The sequence below is a fragment of the Haemorhous mexicanus genome, chromosome 3 (assembly GCF_027477595.1).
Source record: "Haemorhous mexicanus isolate bHaeMex1 chromosome 3, bHaeMex1.pri, whole genome shotgun sequence".
NCBI classification, from domain to species: Eukaryota; Metazoa; Chordata; class Aves; order Passeriformes; family Fringillidae; genus Haemorhous; species Haemorhous mexicanus.
The window spans coordinates 96527948-96548802 of NC_082343.1; the positions used below are offsets into that span (position 1 = coordinate 96527948).

A 20855-nucleotide genomic window follows, 5' to 3' on the forward strand; every position below is an offset into this window, starting at 1 on the left:
AAGGACTCATCTGTAAAAAAAATATACATGACTATAATGACAAAATAATATTTTTATTGACTTGATTTTGCTTCCTGTTTCTATTGCTAGAATGATATTGGAATTTAGGGAACTATTTGATACTTAGTGATATGTAATAAATTATTTATTAATATACTTTAAATTATGTACAGATGAAGTGCAAAATAACTGTAGCAATATGTCAAAGTCGGTAACACACTGGTATTTTTTAATATTTAATCATTTTTTCCAGCCTTCTGATAAAATATGTACTAATACAAAGCTTCTTTTATCTCCTCTAATGTTTTTCCTCTCTATCTTTTTTTTTTTTTTTTTATTTTTTTAAATTTAGTTGTGTTTGGACAATTTGCCTATTTTCAGACAGCTTTGAATGATGTGGCAGAATTATTTGATGGAGAAAACTCTCAGGCTAGACTTCTTAGTTCTCTGTCTGGATCCCACTCAGGTAATTAATAAAGAAGTTTACATGCCTTACATAGCTCAGTATGGGAAAAACATAATCAGGAGAATGTTATGAATTTACTTTGGAAATAAAATTATTTTAACAGGATGCTAAGGGAAGTAGAATACCCTTCTAAATCTTTGAATCAAGACATTTTTCTGGAACATATGGTTAGGCAAGAACTGATCCTGGGGTGGGTGTTGGATGAAGTTCTCAGATCCCTGTGTAAGAGGGCAGATTGGATGGTATAATTGTCTTCTCTCCCTTGAACCTTTTGAAATACACATCTACATATTCTGAATGGCTAATTTACACAAATTACTCGTGTTTGCAAAATGCAATTATCTGTATGCAAACATACACTTAGACTAAAACGGGCCAGCTGTTGCATTCAGGTAACTATAGCAAAATGTTGACCCTGTGAAATCATAATTAAGCTTATATGGGTTTCAACATGGTCAAATTTCCAATGTGTGCATATATAATGAATGTGTTCATCTTCAGTGATATGCAAGTTTATTTTTTTATATTTCTGCAGCTATTAATGTGTTTGGTTAAACACTTCTAGTGTTTTGGAGAGTTTATATGTGAGTTTAATATTTTTGCAGTGCAGGGCCATTCATGGCTTCTTGATTTTTACTTTGAATAATTGGAGAAATGCTTAATAGGAAAAGAATGTAACATATCTATTAAATTTATAGTAAATATAATATTACATGAAAAACTCCATTCTTAATTTTCCCCTGGTGAATGCAGCTACTTGTGGTATGAGTTCACAAAAAATTCTATGATTTGTTTAATTACTGACAAAAGTTCAGCTACAAAACAAAATTAAATTTTTAAATTTGAGACAGCTGATCACAACACCAAATTTTACTGCATTAAGCTGTCATATAAAAGTTGGAACTAATGTCTATTTTCACAGCAGACATGTAAAAATACTCGAAGGTATTAAAACTTCCAATTTTTACTTATTGCTTCAGACTTATCTGATTTTCATTGATTCAGGATAGGATTCTCCTATTTTCAATAATAAAAAATGAAATAAAGTGAAAGACTTATATACCTAGATGATATTTTAAATCATCATTCATTTCTGAAGAATTTCATAAAATATGGGTTCATACAGTCCAGGGAGAATAAAAACAGTAGTCATATGTAGTGGATTTGTCGTAGAAGTACTGCAATTTTGTCTATAGTGTTTCATTATTGAACTTCTGTCATGACTCCTGACAAATATGCCAGGAAATGAGATAAAGTATATTAAATATTTTTATTAATTCTCAAATCAGAAATAAAATTTGCAATGCCATAAGAAATTTAATAATGTAATATGGTTCATGTGTGACCACATATTTATTGAAGCCACTACATAAAACAAGTCATGAGTTTTTTTCTCTCTGTTTTAGTTTTGATATTGTAAACATTCCATGAAGATTCCTGTGGTATTTTTCAAACAGTTTTATTTGTTTAATGTGTTTTGCAAGGCAAAGTAAACCTCTCAGTCACAGAAAAGAGTTAACTAAAAAGTCTTTTAATAATTTTGGCCCCAAACAGCAAAAGGGATGTTGCCATGTAGCTTATTGGAGCTCTAGTTTCAGCTGCTGCAGTAAATTCCAGTCTTCTCTTCTTAAATCACGAAGTCCTTTTATTCTGGCAATGGCAAATTTAATTTTGTACAATGTTATTTATGTTTTCTTCAACTATAGAGGAAAACATGAAACTGTGTGTTTTAACAGCATATTTGATTATGTATTGAAGAGCTATAACTGTTGTTTCTGGTTTGTGTATTTATTTTCTTTTTCCATTTGTAGGAGAGACATTGCCTTTGGCTACATCTAATCAAATTCTTCTGCGATTCAGTGCTAAGAGTGGGGCATCAGCCAGGGGGTTTCACTTTGTTTACCAAGGTAAACATGTCTACTTTTGGTGGAAGACACTGGTGCCAATTTAATGAATTGCATGGTTTTTAATTCTGCATAAGCCTTAATGTATCGCTTTAAATGTGAATGTAGTCTTAACCTTTTTCCACAGATCAGGGACTTGTAATGGCAGACTGGCTTTCTAACAGCAGTTGTCTGTGTTTATCCGGTCTTGTCCCACAAACTTGAGCTTGTCTAGCCTTCCTCAGTAGTTGGCAATCTGTGTCTCCCTTACTGCTGAGTGAGCTCAAGGGGTTTAGGAGTATTCTTAATTGTATTAGTCTTTCTCAGCATTTCGAGCTGATTTTTCAAGAGTTTTTGTTCAGGCTGCTAAGGATTCTGTCTTGAAGAGCTGGGAGAGAAAATTGCTGCGGCAGAGACCATCAATTTCAGTATTGAAGTGTGGGTGGGAGACTTGCTAGTCTGTTTGTGACCCAGCTGAACCTGAGGAGACCTTTTGTACATGTCTGCCCACTGCAGCTGTAATGCAAGAATGTCATGGCATGGCCAAGTCTGTTAGCATTCTGCTGGGCAGCTGAGTACACGTAGCTGATCCATGAGTCTTTAATGCAGTCTGGTGACACCAGAAGCATTGCTTACAGATTCATTGCCTGTACAGGCAACAAATGCTGTCCCAAAGGGACTGGCTTCTGGGCAGCTCAATAAGCTTACACACCCAGTAAGCTTAATGAGACAGTCATTTCAAACCTTTACTAAAGTGAAGAGTAAAAGAGGTTTGGAATAGTTTGAAGTAATATTATTAAGATTTCTAGATTCCTCTTCTTCTATCTTTTTTTTTTTTTTTTTTTTTAAATTAAGATTGCAGTTCTTTATGTGGAGTTCTAGTGTCCTAGTTGGACACAACAAATAAATGGACAGAACTGCCTCACCTCAAGAAAATTTCCACAGTTTAAAGACTCTTGGTAGGATTGATTAGTAAGCCTTCTGACTCCTGTGTTTACAAAAAGGTATCACCATGACTGCACATTCTCCTTTGGAAATATATCAAGATACTGTTACCTGCTCTTATTGCACACCAAAAGTATCTTACAAACACTTGCATTAAAACTTATCATCAAAATTAACCATAAAAGAGGAGGACTATAAAATTAGGAGTTAGAAAAGGGCTTTCAGCATTTGAGTTCCTATCCATTTGCATATGAAGGACATATTTCTGTCTTACTCTGTTATTGTTAAGACTTTGAAGTGTTACTTTTTACTGCTTTTGAAGAATTCATAGTGATAAAACCCCATGATTCTATTAGCTGTATATATACATACTGAGAGTGCTATTGAACAGGAAGTCTCCAGGTGAGCACAATGCTATGCCTCATTTCAGACATTTATACATTTATTAAGTGTAAGAAATTGTTTTTAACAAATGGGAGCACAAAATGAAATAGAATAAGTCACTTTATTTGTCTCAGAAAAATCATGACGCTATTTAAATGCCATGAGATTTGAATATATTTTAAAATATATCTTAAGAGCTTCACTAAGTATAGTTATATATGTATACATATATTTGTTAATGAATCAGTGGTATTTAATAAGCTCTATCTTTTTGAGACTTTTTTTACTCTTCTCATAAAGCATGTGATTATACTTCCAATGACCACCTGCTTGCTAACCTTTTAAATGCTTCAGAAATGACATCCACTTTTACACTGAACACAGTAATCTGGTCTGCAAAGTCAATCATTTTATTTATTGCCCTCTATTCCAGGCTGACCTTCTTCCCTGTTCACTTTTCTACTGGGCTGATTTCAATTTTGTTTCACAGTGGTATGAAACATTTACTGAAAAATGGAGGATAATTACTATAGAAAATGGAATGCCTCTCTGACACAGTTTGAGAAGTCTAGGTTGACAACACTATAGGTAAAAGCTAAAAGGAAGGCTCGAGGGAGAAAAAGTTATTGCTTGCCTTATTTCACTTTCTTTCTGGTTTGAACAACCGACAGATAGAGGCTTTAGCTTCTGATTCAGTTTTAATGGCTTTTGTGATGCCACTTTCTCAAAAACTTCTTTTTATCTGGATATGCCATCTATGACTTTTCTCAGAAGATCACATTTCCTTGTAATAAATGCAATAGTTAAAGAGTGCCTGTAATAAGAGACTAAATATTTATCAAGTCTTCCAAAATATTAGGGTCAGGTATGTTGATATATGCTAAGAACAATCACATGTAAGGAGACTGGGATTTTTTTTTCAGGCTTTCTTATGCTTGTCTTCCTACTATGACATCACCTAAGAAACAAGAGCCTGTATTTTTTATAACTCAGACTGCAACAGTACAGAGTTTCTTCCTTAGAAAGTAATTACCTTTCTACCATCCAAATATTGATGGGGTATTAATATTTATCTTTTTTTGTTGTTGTTATACAATTCATGAACTAGTTTATTAGGTCAATTGATATTTTAAAGAGGATTATTAAGAAAGTTAGTATGCTAGGATGAAGGAGACAAGACAAAAAAAAAGAGTTAAAGAAGATTGTGGCTTTAACAATCAAGTTGATCTAATTTGTAACAAGAATAAAATGCACAGCCATACATTGTCTGCTAAATGTAATTAGAGAGCAGAACTAGGACTGTTAGTATTACTTTTTATATGTGCTACCATGACACATTATGTCCTGCTTTGAAACAGACATACTGAGGAGGTGATTGATGCCCTGAGCCTGTCAGTGTTTAAGAGGGATTTGAAAAATGCCCTTAATAACATATTTTAACTTGTTCAGTCCTGAATTGGAAAGGAAGTTGGATGGTTGTTGTTTGTCTCTTCCAACTGATATAATCCTGGAGGCATTTCAGCTGAGCTGTCAGTTGTGTCACCTTTTAAAGAAACAGACCTTTTTCTCCTAACTTTTTATAGATGTTAGAAACTATGCTACATTTTTCCATTAACTATTTAAATCCCATTTTAAGCAGTGTAGAACTACCTTACTTTGTTGTCATCTATAGGTTGCATTGCTTCTATTCTTAAGGCAGTTCTTTTTAAACTAGGGTGAGGGGGGGAGATGTGGGATAAGGGGAATGGGGAGAGGAGGATAAAAAAAAAATAGTACCTCATGGTGATTTTGTATCTTTAGCATTTCTTGTCTCACACCAACCATTAACAGAGTATTAGTAAACCTTCTGAAAAACTGAGCAAAATGTCAGTTTTAAATGTCATTGAGTGTTTCTTGCTGGCTATAGAATAATTTCATACAACTGCAGCCATGGATGTTTCTGGATGTCAGGGCTGATCTCAGTAAAATTTCAGCTTTTAGTCTGAAAAAGTATTTCCGGTATGTGAACTAATTCAAGAGTAAACTGCTAGTAAACTGCCCCTACATTTGCTATCATGTCAGAGACAGCTTGCTCACAGGAAAATAACTATCATAAGGGAGTATTATAATGAAACCACATGAACTGGCATTCTTTATTGAGAGGTGCTAAAAGGTCTAGTTACACCAAAAAAAAGTGTAGATTACAGTGCATGTATGCAAATTTCCCCATTTATTACTGTTACTGAAAGTTATAGGATGATCTTAAACTTGACCTAAAAACTGTCTTTTGCCTGCACAGCTGTTGTAGGTATTCTCCAGATGTGGTTGCTAGGCAAGGGTTAGAGAAACAGGAAGAATTTTTTTTTTTCTATAGTTTCCTCTCTTTTAAAAATTTGAGTGAAAAAATACATAGGGAAAGATGTTATTCCCATAGGAAGCTGAGCAAGAGTTTCTTTCACAGAATGAATAGAAAATACTCCAGGAGTGATGCTGAAATTTTCAGTCAGTTCATGTAACCTCTTAGGTAAGACAGATAAGCTTTGGACATGTGAGAAGCTAAAAGTTTAACTAGCAGGTGGCTGAGGTGGTGACCTGTGTGGGAGGAGGCCTTAAGCTACCATGAGCCATTCACAAACAGCATCCGGTGAAGCTGCTGTAAGCAACCTCCCACATGCCTACATTGCCACCAGTCAGAGGAACACGTGGTGCCTCAGAAATATCTGAGAGTGACAACTGCTTTGGGGCAGAGGTGCTCCTGGGTATGTGCTGCTAGAGATGCTGCTGGAGGGATTGTTGGAGGCACTCTTGGAAAGAGGCAAAGGGCTTGTACTTCCAAAGGGGCTGTGGCCTGTGGGGGACACCTGCTGGAGTGAGAACTCCTCAGAGGGGTTGGCAGCCTGTGAAAGTACTATTCTGCAGTAGGGGAAATCTTTGAGGCACTGTAGCCCAGGGATGACCCACTCTGGAGGAGAAACATTCAGAAACAGGGAGCTGGGGAAACCTGAAGTAGCAAAAAGGAGGAGAAAGATGAGTAAAATGCTAAATAAATTGTTAGGGGAGGTGGGGGAAAGCAAAAAGAAAGCACATACCCCAACTTCCTGTGCTGCCTCTCACCTCATTGATACAGCAAAATGGACACAAGAAAGTCGAGGAAAAGAAGAAGACAGGTGTTTGAAGTTGAGCCTGAGGCTGGTGAGAATGAAGTAAAACTGTTTAATTAACTTGATTGATTTTTTGTGTCCTCTTTCTTTTTAGTTCCTGAATCAGAAGCTTGCGTAAAATTGGTAACACATTAAGCATAATTAAGTTTTAATTTCCTGAATCTAAACTGGTTTGTCCACAAGAATGTACTGAGCTCTTTTCTGTCACATAATTGTGACAGAAAAGAGCTCAGTTATTACTTACCTCATGGCCAAAATGCCCATTGGAACAAGCAGTCCTGACCAAGGGATGGATAATGCTGAATTGCATGGTAGAAGCTGTAGTTCCAGGCATATGACAGATTGGACATGTGAGCAACCATCATCATGTAGGCAACTCTAAAGTCATCATTTATTCCAGTGTAGTCATTATACAATAACAAAGAAAGAAAAGGTTTGAGTAAAACAGTGCTGCTGCAGAAGATGCGTGGGTAGAGAAAAGGCTGTTAGTCCAAATAAAAGAGCAAAAAAGAGCAAGCTGAGTCAGCTAAATTGACCTGGCAGTCTGCATCTGGCTTGCAGGTTATCATCAGGAAGAACTGTGACTGTGAAATCCTTGAACTGTGGTTTCATCATTTTCCTTCCACAAGTGCAGAAGGGTTTCCTGACAGGGTTAGAACTGCATGCAGGAACAAGTTTCACAGAGCATCTGTTTGATACTGAGGTCCTGTTGAGAACTTAATGACAAATGCCTATTTATTTGAACAAAGGCAGGTGTATTAAATTTGCTGAAAGGTAAGTTGTTTGTTTATACTGTGTAAGGTGTTTAAACGTTTTAAAAAACATAATGAAATTGATTTGCTTTTGTTTTGCCATATTGTGCATTTACCCAGGAGCATGCTAGTTTATCTCTGGCCATTCTTTAAATCCTGAGTACATTTTACAACTTTCTGTAGCTTTCAAGGTTAACATCTACAACCAATCAACATGCTAATTTAGAAGAAAAATACATATTACAGTATGTCTAACTTTGTCTGAATAATCAACTCACTGCATATTATAAAAAAGAGAATTTATTTTTCTAGTATTGATAGTATTAATTATTTCTAAATCTTCTCAGAAAAAGCTTTTCTCTACATTCAGTAATACTTGGGAAAACTTAACTATTATATGCGGTAGCAACACTTAAACTGGTAGAACTTAATGCAATCATAAATTACAACTTTCATTGTTCTGCTAAAATGTGTTCCATGTAAAATGCTAAATTTAAGATACAACTGATTTCAATTACTGTTCCATATCCAACTTGTTAAGTAACCTTAATTTTTAGAGCATTTACAAGTACTTGAAACTTAATTATGATTCTGAATAGAGCAAATGACAGTATAAGAAATAGGATGAGTGTAAAGTTATTAATATTAAAATACATGTGTATAAGTTCTCTACACCTTGTCTTTTACTTAATGACCAGGGTAGCTGAACAGGTGTGGTGAGGGTGTGTACAGTTTTGCCCATGAACAGATAGAAACATCAATCTTCACTCTTATGGGTCAGCAAAGGAATTTAAACACAATAATGTAAAACAAAACTAAACATAGCTGTGATTCTGTTTACATTAGTGAGCCAGAAGCACCATGCTTGAAAATCTTCCAGGAATAAAGCATAACACCTACTTTTTTTTTTTTTTTTTTTTTTCCTCCTTCCTGGTTCTATTTTGTGTTGTTTACCTAAGGACTGAATGGCAGGCAATTTTCATGGTGTTACTTTTTCGTATCTAGATGCAGTGTCGCTCTAAAACTAATTCTTCAACAAACCAAGCTGATGAAACAAAGTTTTTGAACATGCCCCTCACACAGAAAAATTGCAAATATTTATTAAGGTTATTTTTAATTTACCTTTATTTTATTGTGGTTTAAAAACATAGATGATATTGCACACTCTGTAATTTTCTATATAAATATTCTAGTTTGTTTTTAAATTGGCATTTACTAGCTGACTGCAAAATGATATGTAGTAAGAGGAAGTTTTATATATGAACAACATTCACAATAGAAAAAGTCAGTAGACATAAAAAAACCCCTGTTATCAAGAAGTGTTTATAAATAATGAGACCAAAGGGAAATGTATCCCATTAATTTCTAATGAATATTATTATTTTCCTCTTTATATATTGCTTGCAGTCATTTAAGTGTTCTTGTATCTCATCAGGTTTATGAATTCCCAGACATTATTGGTTAAAATAAGTGTTGTCAAAAGAAAACACTGAAATAGCCTGGAGAGTGTATTATTACCACTTTATATTCCCCAATATGATAAATCAAATATTTTTAAGATATTAAGCTTTCTTTATATCTGATTAGCTACACCATAAAATTTTTCTGGGCTTCTAATGAGAAAGTTCTTGTGAGAAGCCAAAGGCTCCATATTTATTAAATGAAGTAGGTGGCAGATGTAGTATCCTGTCATTGAGGAGGGCCACAGAAACACCCAGTGATCTTCTCATCCCTAAAGCTGTGCGTCCAAAGTCAAAATGTGTCCAAGCTGTCATGACTGTACACAGGCACAGCCCAAAACCACATTCCAGCTAATAGGCATGAAAGCATTAGTCCATTCTTTGAGAATACAGAAGCAGAGCAAGTAACATGAATCAAGCTTTGTCCTGTAAGAAACAATCAGCATTTTTACTGGTCTGTATTTTTATTACGACTGGTCTATTTTTTTTAATTATGTGATTTGTATTCATGACTTTTTCTCTCTGTATACAGCTGTTCCACGCACAAGCGATACACAATGCAGCTCAGTTCCAGAGCCAAGATATGGAAGGAGAATTGGCTCTGAGTTTTCAGCAGGCTCTGTTGTTCGATTTGAGTGTAGTCCTGGCTATCTGCTACAAGGCTCAAAAGCTATCCGCTGTCAGTCTGTACCAAATGCCTTAGCTCAGTGGAATGACACAGTACCAAGCTGTGTAGGTAAGCAATTACATTTACATTGTCTGTTCTGTCACACGTTTCTGAATTAGGATTCAGGAATTGTTTCAGAAAATAGTATTTAACCCATATATTCACTCTCCTTCGATTAATATCAGTCATGCCCAATTTAAAAGAGCAGTTTTCCATATCAAGAAATAATTGAGTACCAGCTGGCTCACAGGCAGTATATTGTTTCATATAATGACTTAGATTATATGAACAAGTGTGATGCACATTTTCTTGAACATTCATTATTTTCATGACTTATCTACAGCTTGAAATACAGACAGAATTTAATTCTCCAGAAGTGCCTTTACCGGCTTTATTACACAGTGCTTGTGTATTTCTATCACACATAGGATAATGATTTCTTTTTTCAAGCAAGAGCATAGTGTACATTGATGATAGCATTGTTAAGTATAACTAATTTTCTTTAGTCTGTCAGTAGACCTGCACTGAAATAATGAATAGCACTAAAGATTTTTGTAAACATTGAAATGTTTTTAGCTTCTCCTTATTTGAATTCCTATTCCAAAGTCATTGCTACTCCTAGGCATTTACTCTAGCATTAATTAGAGTGTTCTAAAAATAAATGCAGGTATCCTATTTTCTGCATATTTTGTTGGGTTTTTATGTTCAGGGTTTTTTGGGTTTTGTTGTTGTTGTTCTGTTTTCCTGAACCTTATAGAACCAAATGTGCATACACTTAAAAATATTTAATGTACTACACCCCTTTATCAGCTAAATTCAGTATTGGAACTGTCTTGGGCTGTGGGTAAATTCTCATGATTTCTGTTCATCATGATTGTGTTAAATATTATGTCTTTACAGTTTGTTGTTACTCTAAGTAAGACATGATAAACCTCTGCTGCTGGGCTGTTCTAGGCTGCACATATGCAAAATGAAGTTCATTTCTGAATTGTTTATTCAGGCAGGTTGTATCTTATGCTGGATATCATTAACATATTTTAGATAGGATGCATTCTAAGTTCAGATTCTTGATCATGTCTATGTGTTTATGCTACAAAAGCAGATTATTATAATTATCTTGATCTTTGTAAAATTATTATTAATTTTCTGTTCTCTAAAGTTGTGTAAGTTGTGTAATAAGTTGTGAAAATACTTTCTTTCAGTGCCATGCAGTGGGAATTTTACTGAGCGCAGAGGTACTATTCTTTCACCAGGTTACCCTGAACCTTATGGTAACAGCTTGAATTGTGTGTGGAAAATCATAGTGACTGAGGGATCAGGTATTCAGGCAAGTCTGTATTCTGTCAAGCATGGAATATTAAGTACTTTGTTTGTTTATTTCTCTAAAAATTTCATAAATTAGTAATCCTATAACTGGGGAGTGGGATACTTGAAATATTAGTGCTTTAGATTTCTCCATATTTTCCTTTGCTTAGTTTTATTTTATGTTACTTTTTTTTCACATAGGGGTATGAATGATAAGTGATTAACAAGCAGTTTTCTGTTTTGATTGTGTAGTATATTGAAAGCAGGTCTTGATCCTTCAATCTGATATGCAAATACCAACTCTTTCTATTTGCTAGGGTATTACTGAAGCCCTTGAGAGTGCTGCAGCTATGTTGATTATCTGCTCATTTACACTTTGAGTAATTATTCAAAATGATGCAACACACGTTCAAAATCCATCTTACTTACCTTGTTTCATATTTTCTAAGAGTTAACACAATGCAAAAAGTGAATATTGATTTTTCATTTACATTCCTTTCACTGATGTCTCTTTTGTTTGGATCTCTTATTTTAATTTTCTGTGCTACGTGTTCTCTTTTCATTTTGCTGGTTTTAGAACATTTAAAGATGCACATGACTTGTTGGCCTAAAGTTCTGTGGTTCTGTTTTATAGATCCAGGTCATCAGCTTTGCCACTGAACATAATTGGGACTCCCTTGAAATATACGATGGTGGAGATATGACAGCACCCCGTCTTGGGAGCTTTTCAGGTTAGGATATGCCATGAATTAAAGTTACAGTTTTATATATAGAGATATCTATGTGAGAGAACATGTCTTTATTTGCTCACACATATAGATAAGGAGTATATATTCATCATTTCTGATACCATTACGAAATGTTCTTGGTTTTGGGAGGAGACTTCCAGGTGGTGTAAGCGTGTCAATATTCAAATTCTAAGAGATTTCCAGAAGAAAATAGGATGCTAAAATGTTTAACTTTGATTGGCAGAATTTAGTTGATAATATTTCAAAAAAATCCTTTTTTTTATCTTTCCTGCTCCTCACATAGAGGAGATACACAGATACAAATTGGTACTGACATTTAAGGAGCTTCCCTTGATAGCTTTGAATTAATTTATCCTTATTAGCCTGCCTTTCTCATAAAAAAGGTGAAGCATTCAATCTTCATCCAAACTCACCAAACCTCACAGAACAAACCAATTTAATGCAACTGGAATATAAAAAGACCAAGATAACCAGTTTTTTTAAATACATCAAGAACATACAATTTTTCTCTTTATATGAGACTTTTTTATAGAAACAGTGTGTTCTGTAAACCAAACCAAGAGAAAGGGATTAGGTCATGAATAATAACCCAGACTCATGATTACTGATCCAGCAGCTTCAGGAGAAAACAAGGCAGAACACAGCAGAATATTTGATTCCCATCAAGAGAACGAGAAGAAAACAAGCCTGTCTGATTCAGTCCTGATTATGTCTTTTCTGTATGAAACTCTGATCAGCATGCTACAGTTTATTCATAACTTTTATTTTTCCAGGTACAACTGTGCCAGCATTGTTGAATAGCACCTCCAATCAACTTTACCTTCATTTTCACTCTGACATTAGTGTGGCAGCAGCTGGTTTTCACCTGGAATACAAAAGTAAGGCTCCTGTTTTTTGAAACTTACTTGGGAAAAGCATGCATATAGAAAAGGAAACAGATATTTTACCTTATTCTATTTGCTTGCTTGTTTGGATGCTTGGTTTTTTTTCCTGACTACCAAGCCTTGTATAAGTGGTATCTATTAAACTGAAATTTTAAATTAAGCGACATTTGAAATTGATGGAAAGCAACTTTCACAAATTAGCATCACGTAACAAATCAACCTGGGAATTCATGACAGCATTTTTTAAATGTGAGGTTTAATATTGATGAGGGTTTTCTTAACTTTTTTCTACTTAGTTTGGAAATTTAGATGACAAAAAAAAAAGTAGGAGTTAATTTCTCTGCTTGAAAATAGATAAAACCAGAGAACATAATATATTTTTGCTACTAATATGTGCATATATTTATGCCTTGTAGTTCTTTTCTTTTCTTCAAATTATTTTCTCTCAACAAATTGCTATAATTGCAAGAAAACAACATTTAAATTCCAGAGCTACAAGAAAACACAACAGTTGTCTTGGTAAATCATTGGTGGTAAAAACAGAATGATCTAAGAATTTTCATGGCAAATTCTGCTATATGTCAACTTTTTATATGTTTTCTGAGAAACTTCATTCTAAAATACAGCGATGTGGAGTTATAAACATAGTGGATTACTTCTTATAATCATATTTAAATCAAACACTTTTGTATTATTACATCTCTCCAAAACTTAAAATACTATAGAGTAATAGTAAATTCAGCACATGTGCTTGCTTAGACACAGGTCATGTGATTTTAATTGGAAGTAGGTATTGCCAAGAATAGTCTACTATTTAAAAAGTACTATGATGAGTTGACTGTCTGATGAGTGCTTAGATGTAGGTCACAAAGTAAATCCTTATAATTTTTGAAGCATCGTCTCTTTTTTCAAAGGCCATTGAAGAATTTTCTTTAAAATGGAGTTAGCTTTTATATTTCATTGAGTCCATTAATAGTATCCAAAAATGGTAATGTTGTTTTTAATGTTTTGAAGAAGTACACATAAGTAAATAAACATGGATGATTTTTAATAAGTTCTATTTAGTATTGAGATTTAAAAATTGTAAAGAAAATATAAAACTGCACAGAATTTTGAAAGACTAGATTTTCAGCTCATAATAAATATTTGAATATGACTGTAGTCACAAGATAGTCCTATGTTTTCATTTAATTCCCTGCATAGTTCAAGCATTTCTATGCAAGTATGTATGGGTTATTTTGATACAATCATTCTAGTGGTGATGAAGAATGAAAATATGAATATTAACTGTGGAGGAATTTTTTTAGAATCCACTATTTTGAGAAAGAGTTTTTTTGTTTGGTTGGGGTTTTTTTGTCTGGAGACCTCCTCCTCCACAGTTTTCCCACCTCCAGTATTTCTCTTTAACCTACAGTGAAAGTATAATTCCATGTGAAGCATAAATAAGTATACATTAATTCTAGAAATCATAGAATAAACATTTTAAATTTTTTTATTTTACTGTATCAGTTTTTTATTTTCCCTGAAACTCAACTCCTGAAAAACCTATTCTGTTAACAAGTAAAGTCACTTATATTTACACTTTTGTTTGTCTCTTAATTGCCAGTTTCCCCACTGTGCTCCATTAAAGCATTTACTGGACTTCAGTGGTGCTAATATTTCAAGGGCAGTGTTTCTTAGAAGTGCACCACAGTACAGGCCAAGGTAGCAATGTTGAGCATTGAGAGCTTTGTTAGCTATTCTGTTGATAGTCTGACAGGAAAGAAAAGAATTTGTTTCTTACATGGCTACGTGGTCTCTGCAGGGTTAGCAGGAGTACAGTATATCTCCCTGTGAGACTGAACACAGAAACTGAGCAAGTTCCCACAGCAAGAATTCACAGGTTTATATTGAGCAGTCAGCTTTTCAGATCAAGAAAAAAAGCAGAGAAGGAAATACTTTTCTGTGCAGATATTGCTAGTATTTGATTATGAATTCTGAAGTTTCTGATTGTTTGGTCTCACCTAATATTTGAAGCAGCATCTGAAAAATAAATACCTTTGGTTCAGAAGTCAATCTGAAATTTGGAATAAAATATAATTTTGCTGAAGCGTTGTGTTAATAAAGAAAACACAAAAATATCAACTATCTGGGAAAAAAGCATTCAACATGAAATACCATGTTAGAACATCAGATGCTTTCAATAAATGTAAAAAAAATTAAATAAGGAGAAATAGATTAATATTCATAGAGTCATAGAATATGCTGAGTTATAAGGGACCCATTGAATCTAACTCCTGGCCCTGTGCACCTGCATTGTTTGCTTGTCCCTTGATTCTTTCTAGATAAAATGCTTTGCAGATGTAACTTTCAAGTATAATCAACTCCTAAAAATGACATTAAGCTATTAAAAAGTTTCTGAAGGAAGGTTGTGAAGACAGTGAAGGGCCTTGAGGGGAAGCCATATGAGGAGTGGCTGAGGGCACTTGTTCTGTTCAGCCTGGAGGAGACTGAGGGGAGCTTCACTGCAGTTACAGCTTCCTTGCGAGGGGAAGAGGAGGGGCAGATCCTGATCTCTTCTCTGAGGTCACCAGTGACAGGACCCAAGGGAATGGCCTGAAGTTGTGTCAGGGGACGTGTAGGTTCAATACTAGAAAAAGATTTTTCACCCAGAGTGTGGTTAGGCACTGGAACATCTCCCCTGGGAAGCAGTCACAGCACCAAGCCTGACAGAGCTCAGTAAGTGTTTGGAGAATTCTCTCAGTCATGTGATGTGACTCTTGGGATGTCCTGTGCAGAGCAAAGAGTTGGATTTGATGATCTTTTTGGGTCCATTCCAAATAAACATATTCTATGAGTCTGTTATATAATTAATTCTCTAGGGGAAGAACAGTCAGGAATTACAGTGAAGACAATTAGTTTTCCTACTATAGATACTAACAGAAAATATTCATTCACAATAAGAAGCTGAGTCCAAATTTGTAATTCAAAACCTATATCGGCAGACTACAGCAGGGATAGAAGACATAAGGTGGACCTAGCAATGTTTAATCTAGCCTTAGCTTTTACATAATTTACAAATAAGAGTAGTAGCTGAAACTGCTATAAATTAACCATTACAGTATTCTGCAGAACTCTGATGTCCTTTTATAAAAAGTCTTCATTACAGCATTAGAAAGTGATAATTATTTAGGAACATTCCCTTCATCCCAGAGGAAATTCTAAGGAGCAAGGCACAACAGAGGCGAGTGTCCTTAAGACACTCCTAAATTGTTTACTCACAATAAAAATTATGCCTCCACAACTTGCACATCATATTTTAGAATAAATGGAGAAGTATTTCTATTTAGAAGATATTTCACCAGTGTAAATGCTATAAATATGCCTGAGTTTGGATCACTATGTTAGAGAAAACTTTACTTCAGTAAGATATATTTAGTTTGCTATCATTTGATCACATATCTTATATTCCACACTGTATATTATTTTGAAGTAACTTCATAGAAATTAATAAATACTTTATGCAAGCTTCGGCCACTGATGAAAACTTATTCAAATCGTAAATATTTCTAGATAGTTTAAATGTTTGAATAAGAATAGTTTAATTTCTTGAAACATTTTTTTCCTTTTAACAATGTTTTTCTCTTGCCCTGTCTTTTTGCAGGCCTTTTCTATGTATGTCTTTATTTTTATGGGAAGGATCTGGAGAGTCTGCTCCTGCAAGCCTAACACTATCTCTAATCTAGGCAGTGCATAGATTTCCTTTGTAGCCTTCAAAAACACACAAGTCTTAATGCAAATAATACAATTTTGTCATTTACTTTAGGATGATTTTGTTTTAGACATCAAGAACGTAAAAGTTCATTTGCCCAAGTTAAGTGGTCCACTGAATTTGTACTCTATTGTCAGATTGATGACGTCGATTTGTTTGTCTGTTTGTTTCATTGTGATTTGTTTGTTTTGCTCTTTTATTTGTTTGGGTTTTGGTTTCATTTTGTTTTTCAAGTCAGATACACAAACTCATATTAAAAGAAATAATTGGTCAGTGCCTTAGAAAAATTTTCTTGTGGTCACAACAGAATTGTAAGTATTGTTTAGGGCTACTATGTGATGTTTCCTGTTATTACAGAAGGGCTGTAAATTTTTAAACTGGTTGCAGCAAACTATGGTTTACAAAGCAGTAAAATAGACTGTAGAAAAGACAAGAATTAATCATTTAACTAATCCTTCATATGCATGTGCTAGAATCAATTGCAAACATACTTATTTTCACTACTACCAGCAAGTCCAATCAAAGAGTATTTTGTTGCATTCCTAATATGTACAACAGTAGGAAGAATAAATATCCCTGTTATTTGATTGAATTACTTTTAATCTGATGAATGAAGGAATCAACTACCCAAATGGTTTGTTCTGGAAATGTGACTGTTTAATTCCACTGCATTTGTGGTTGCTTTTCTTTTCCGCTTGGTCTTAAAACCTCATGTATTTATTGAGTAGTAGTTTAAATGTTTTTCTTAATATTGAAATAAATTGAAAAATAAAAATTTTGGAAATACTGAATGTTTTTCTCAGCATGCTGCTTGAACTTCTCAGTTAAAGTCAAAAGTTTTTTTTAGTAAAAACTGAATATATGCTGAATATTGATATATAGGTTTGGCCACCTTTTCAAATGTCTTTAAGTATCTATCTATCTGTCTGTTTGTCTATCTATTTATCTATCTCTCCAAATTTAGGGATTAGAATTGAATTTTTCAGTAAAAATGTTCTTTTATGCAATCATTATTTTAATACTGTCATCCAGCTCTATTATCTTGAATTAGTATATATGGAATAGGTCAGCATCGCTCATTTTGTAAGCTTTTAGTTTACTGCTATACCAAGATTATGGACTATGTATGAGAACATAATCTTACTTTTAACCAACATCTCCTTTTCTGAAGCCACTCTATCATGTCTTTTCAAGTGTTAAAGGTTCTTGGCAGCTGAAATAAAGGGTTCACTGGTAAGGGAACTAGAGAGAAATTGACTGTCTTTTGTAGTACTTCTCTATCATGAAGATATCTAATAAATTAGAAGATAAAAATCAGACTAGCAGAAAGAAAATATATTCTTCCAAGTAAGATATTGTATTTCACAGGTCCAGTTTAAGATCTTTCATGCAATTTGGATTTTAATGTAGCTCTTTAGTGCAAGTCTTTTCTATTTCCCTGTGTTAAAGTAGGTGTGAATCATAAACGTGCCATTTTTAATTTAGCAGGTCCTGATCCTGTATGTCAGTATATCTGTGCAACTTTCTAGATGTTGACAAGAGTCTGACCTCTCTGCAGTAACTCATTGAGATAAAGACATTTTCTAGGCCAGTGTCTGAAGCTTTGAAAGGGACAGCTTGGATTTTGATATACACCATCATCAAAATGGAATGAACAATTCACTCCAGCTTGATGTTTGTGATATAGTAAAGCATAATATGTTTCCATTAGCTGCATAGGGTGGGAGGAATTCAAAAAGGAAAGCCTGATGACTTTTGGTCCAGCTGTCAAGACATTCTTGTGTTGTCCAGTTCTCAGCTTTCTGAAATGGACACTAATGGGCATTCACATTGTCAGATATGCCAGCAAGGGTTTTCTTTCTGCCAGCAGTGGCAGTGATGTTTGGACAGAATTTGAGGTAATTGTAGGCATGGATATAATTATGTAAGTAAAGCATATTTGTCTTATGCCACAGCAGTCAGGAAAGTGTTTAGCAAACAGTAAGTGGAAGAAGGTCAAGGGAGAGGGTTATCATTCTTGACATTGATGTGTTCTATTTTGTACTGCATAGCAGAAGCTGATCTCTGAAAAGCACGCACTTAAGAAATCCTTGCTCTTTTTTTGATAGCTTGGACTTGACATTTAGCATGTTTTCCCAGTATTAGAGACTGTTCACATACAACCTAGTTTAATAATGTATTCCTGAGTCTCTGAATATTTAAAATCCAAGTTTGTCTTCAGATACCAGAATTTGTTTGCTTTCTCTCAAGCATTCTTTTGATGTTTAGACCTGTTCTAACTAAATCAATTTTCAGACTACGGTGGGGTAGTATTATGGAATGGTTAGAATAACAGAGATTTGAGGATTCAGAATAGTATATGATTCTGCTTTCAACTTTCTCTTGATTTTAGGATGGTAATATTGCTTCTTAGTATCAGGTATATCAAAGGAATTCCAAGTGTTTTATGATATTCTGATAGAATATTCTATAATTTGCATCATTTTTCAGACCAAAGAAGTAGTATATACAAAATGTTATGAAAAGTATAAGCAGCTAGCAGAAAAAAAAATTTTTACGTAATTATTAGAATCTGTTAAAGAGAATTACACAGTATACTACAATATCAGTTACATAGAAAGTTAATTGGAAGGTTTTCAATTGCTCATAGTCTGTTTAAATTCTGTATGCTGTTCGACCAGTGATGGTATGAGCTGTATAACAAGCACATTACTAGCGTTGCTTTGCAGCCCCTGTTACAGCTGTTTCTGTAACTCAGAAAAATATGTAAAAGTAATTTTATTCATACATATCCAAGCCTGCAGCCCAGTTACTCTAAACATAAAGGAATGCTGAGTTCCAAAATACAAATTTCTTGATGACAGGAAGTGAACCTCAAATTTATATTCACAGAATTCAGCAAGTAGATTGACAACTGTGAGCAATTTAGTCACTGTGTCTTTGTTAGGTGCTTATTTATTTAATAACAGTTATCTTGGAGCAGATCTTTTTAAATTTTATTTTCTATTCAAGAGTGAGAAGGGTGAGAAAATGCAGAAATAAGCGTTGATTTTCTTCAGTTGCACCCGAACACTGGATTCACAAAATAATGAAGAGCAATCTGTTTATGATACTTTGAATTACTGAGATGAGGCATTACACTTCACTTAATGCTGTAACAGTTTGTGTGAATGCGTATCACAGCTATTTAGTACCTATACTCAAAGGAACTTTCCAGTTACAAATACTTTAATGGTATTGTGGAATACAGACTGATTGACCAAAAGAATGATAGTGGTTAACCTGCAGCAAAATCCAAACCACTGAAGTTAATGGCAATATCTTCATGATTATTTGGAACATTACAGTTCCACATAGTGACCACACATGAGATTCCTAGTGGCCATGGAAAGTCACCATAGCATCATTTAAAAGTTGATTATATTGGAAGAATATCAAAATGTGTAAATTCTGCGATAGAAATTTCTGAAAATCTTCAAAGTCCATTTAGATATTTTCCTAAATTATAAATTCCAGTACACAAAATAACTGCTTCAGGGAGGTCCCATTATTTGCAACTATTAAATAATTCTTTATTTGATAATTTGAAATATTTTTTGATACCTCTTTCATCATTTGTTATGAAGCCTATCCTTCATACCTTGATGGTTTTCACTCAGAATTAGAATGGCTTGTCATTATCTTCATTCCTGATAAATGTGAAATATAGTAAAACTCAAGGGCACATGACTAACAAGGAACATTCAGGACAATAAAACTTAATTTCAGGAAAGAAAAAAATAATGTCACAGCAATCTCAATTTCTTGTGAAAGTATAAAAGCTATTTCAATCTGCCATGTGCTTTATTAGAAAAAATATATTTAATTCAGCTAAAACTTAAAAAAGACTGGAATTGTGTGACATTTTTATTTGTGCATTTAATATTTGTAAGGCATTTATATTTGAGTGATGAAAAGTACATACATAAAGGTTTATGGCATAAAGTTAGAACAGTGTTTGTATGAAAATGTGTGATCAACATTACCTGTAAGAAAATTATATTTCTCTAGAAAGACTAGGGTGTCAGTGAATAATATCGGATATTTTTTCATTATGAACTATCTGGAACAACAGACTAGCATGACATGTATCAGAATGAAGTCAAATATAATGCAATTTCTGTACTAAACACAGACCAGTTGCACGTAGTGTCACCAAACAGGTTAGATTTCATAGGAAGATATTGAGAACAGTAGTCAGGGGTTTTTTTTTTGCACAACTGAATTGAAGGATGCACAGGATCACATTCAGCAAAGTATCATGTTTCTCTGCTCTTTATGGAATTTTGTGCTAATAAATTCTCAAAATATCTTCTCACACATTGTGGAAATAATTTCCATTCTGTTTTGTCTTCTATAGATCATATTTTCATAAAATATAAAAACTGCATAATGATGTTTCAGGAGTAATTTTCTCAAATAAATAAATT

The 20855-nt window shown here is 34.0% G+C and overlaps 1 protein-coding gene across 1 annotated transcript in view; it reads left to right on the top strand.

Moving 5' to 3' along the window:
- The window catches only part of CSMD1 (CUB and Sushi multiple domains 1), a 1067000-nt gene that overhangs the window by 911052 nt on the left and 135093 nt on the right, over positions 1-20855 (top strand). The window contains exons 32-37 of the mRNA XM_059842787.1: positions 353-466; positions 2278-2373; positions 9563-9766; positions 10900-11024; positions 11637-11733; positions 12525-12629. Of these exons, the coding sequence (XP_059698770.1) occupies positions 353-466; positions 2278-2373; positions 9563-9766; positions 10900-11024; positions 11637-11733; positions 12525-12629 (741 nt within the window). The remainder of the gene's footprint in view (positions 1-352; positions 467-2277; positions 2374-9562; positions 9767-10899; positions 11025-11636; positions 11734-12524; positions 12630-20855) is intronic.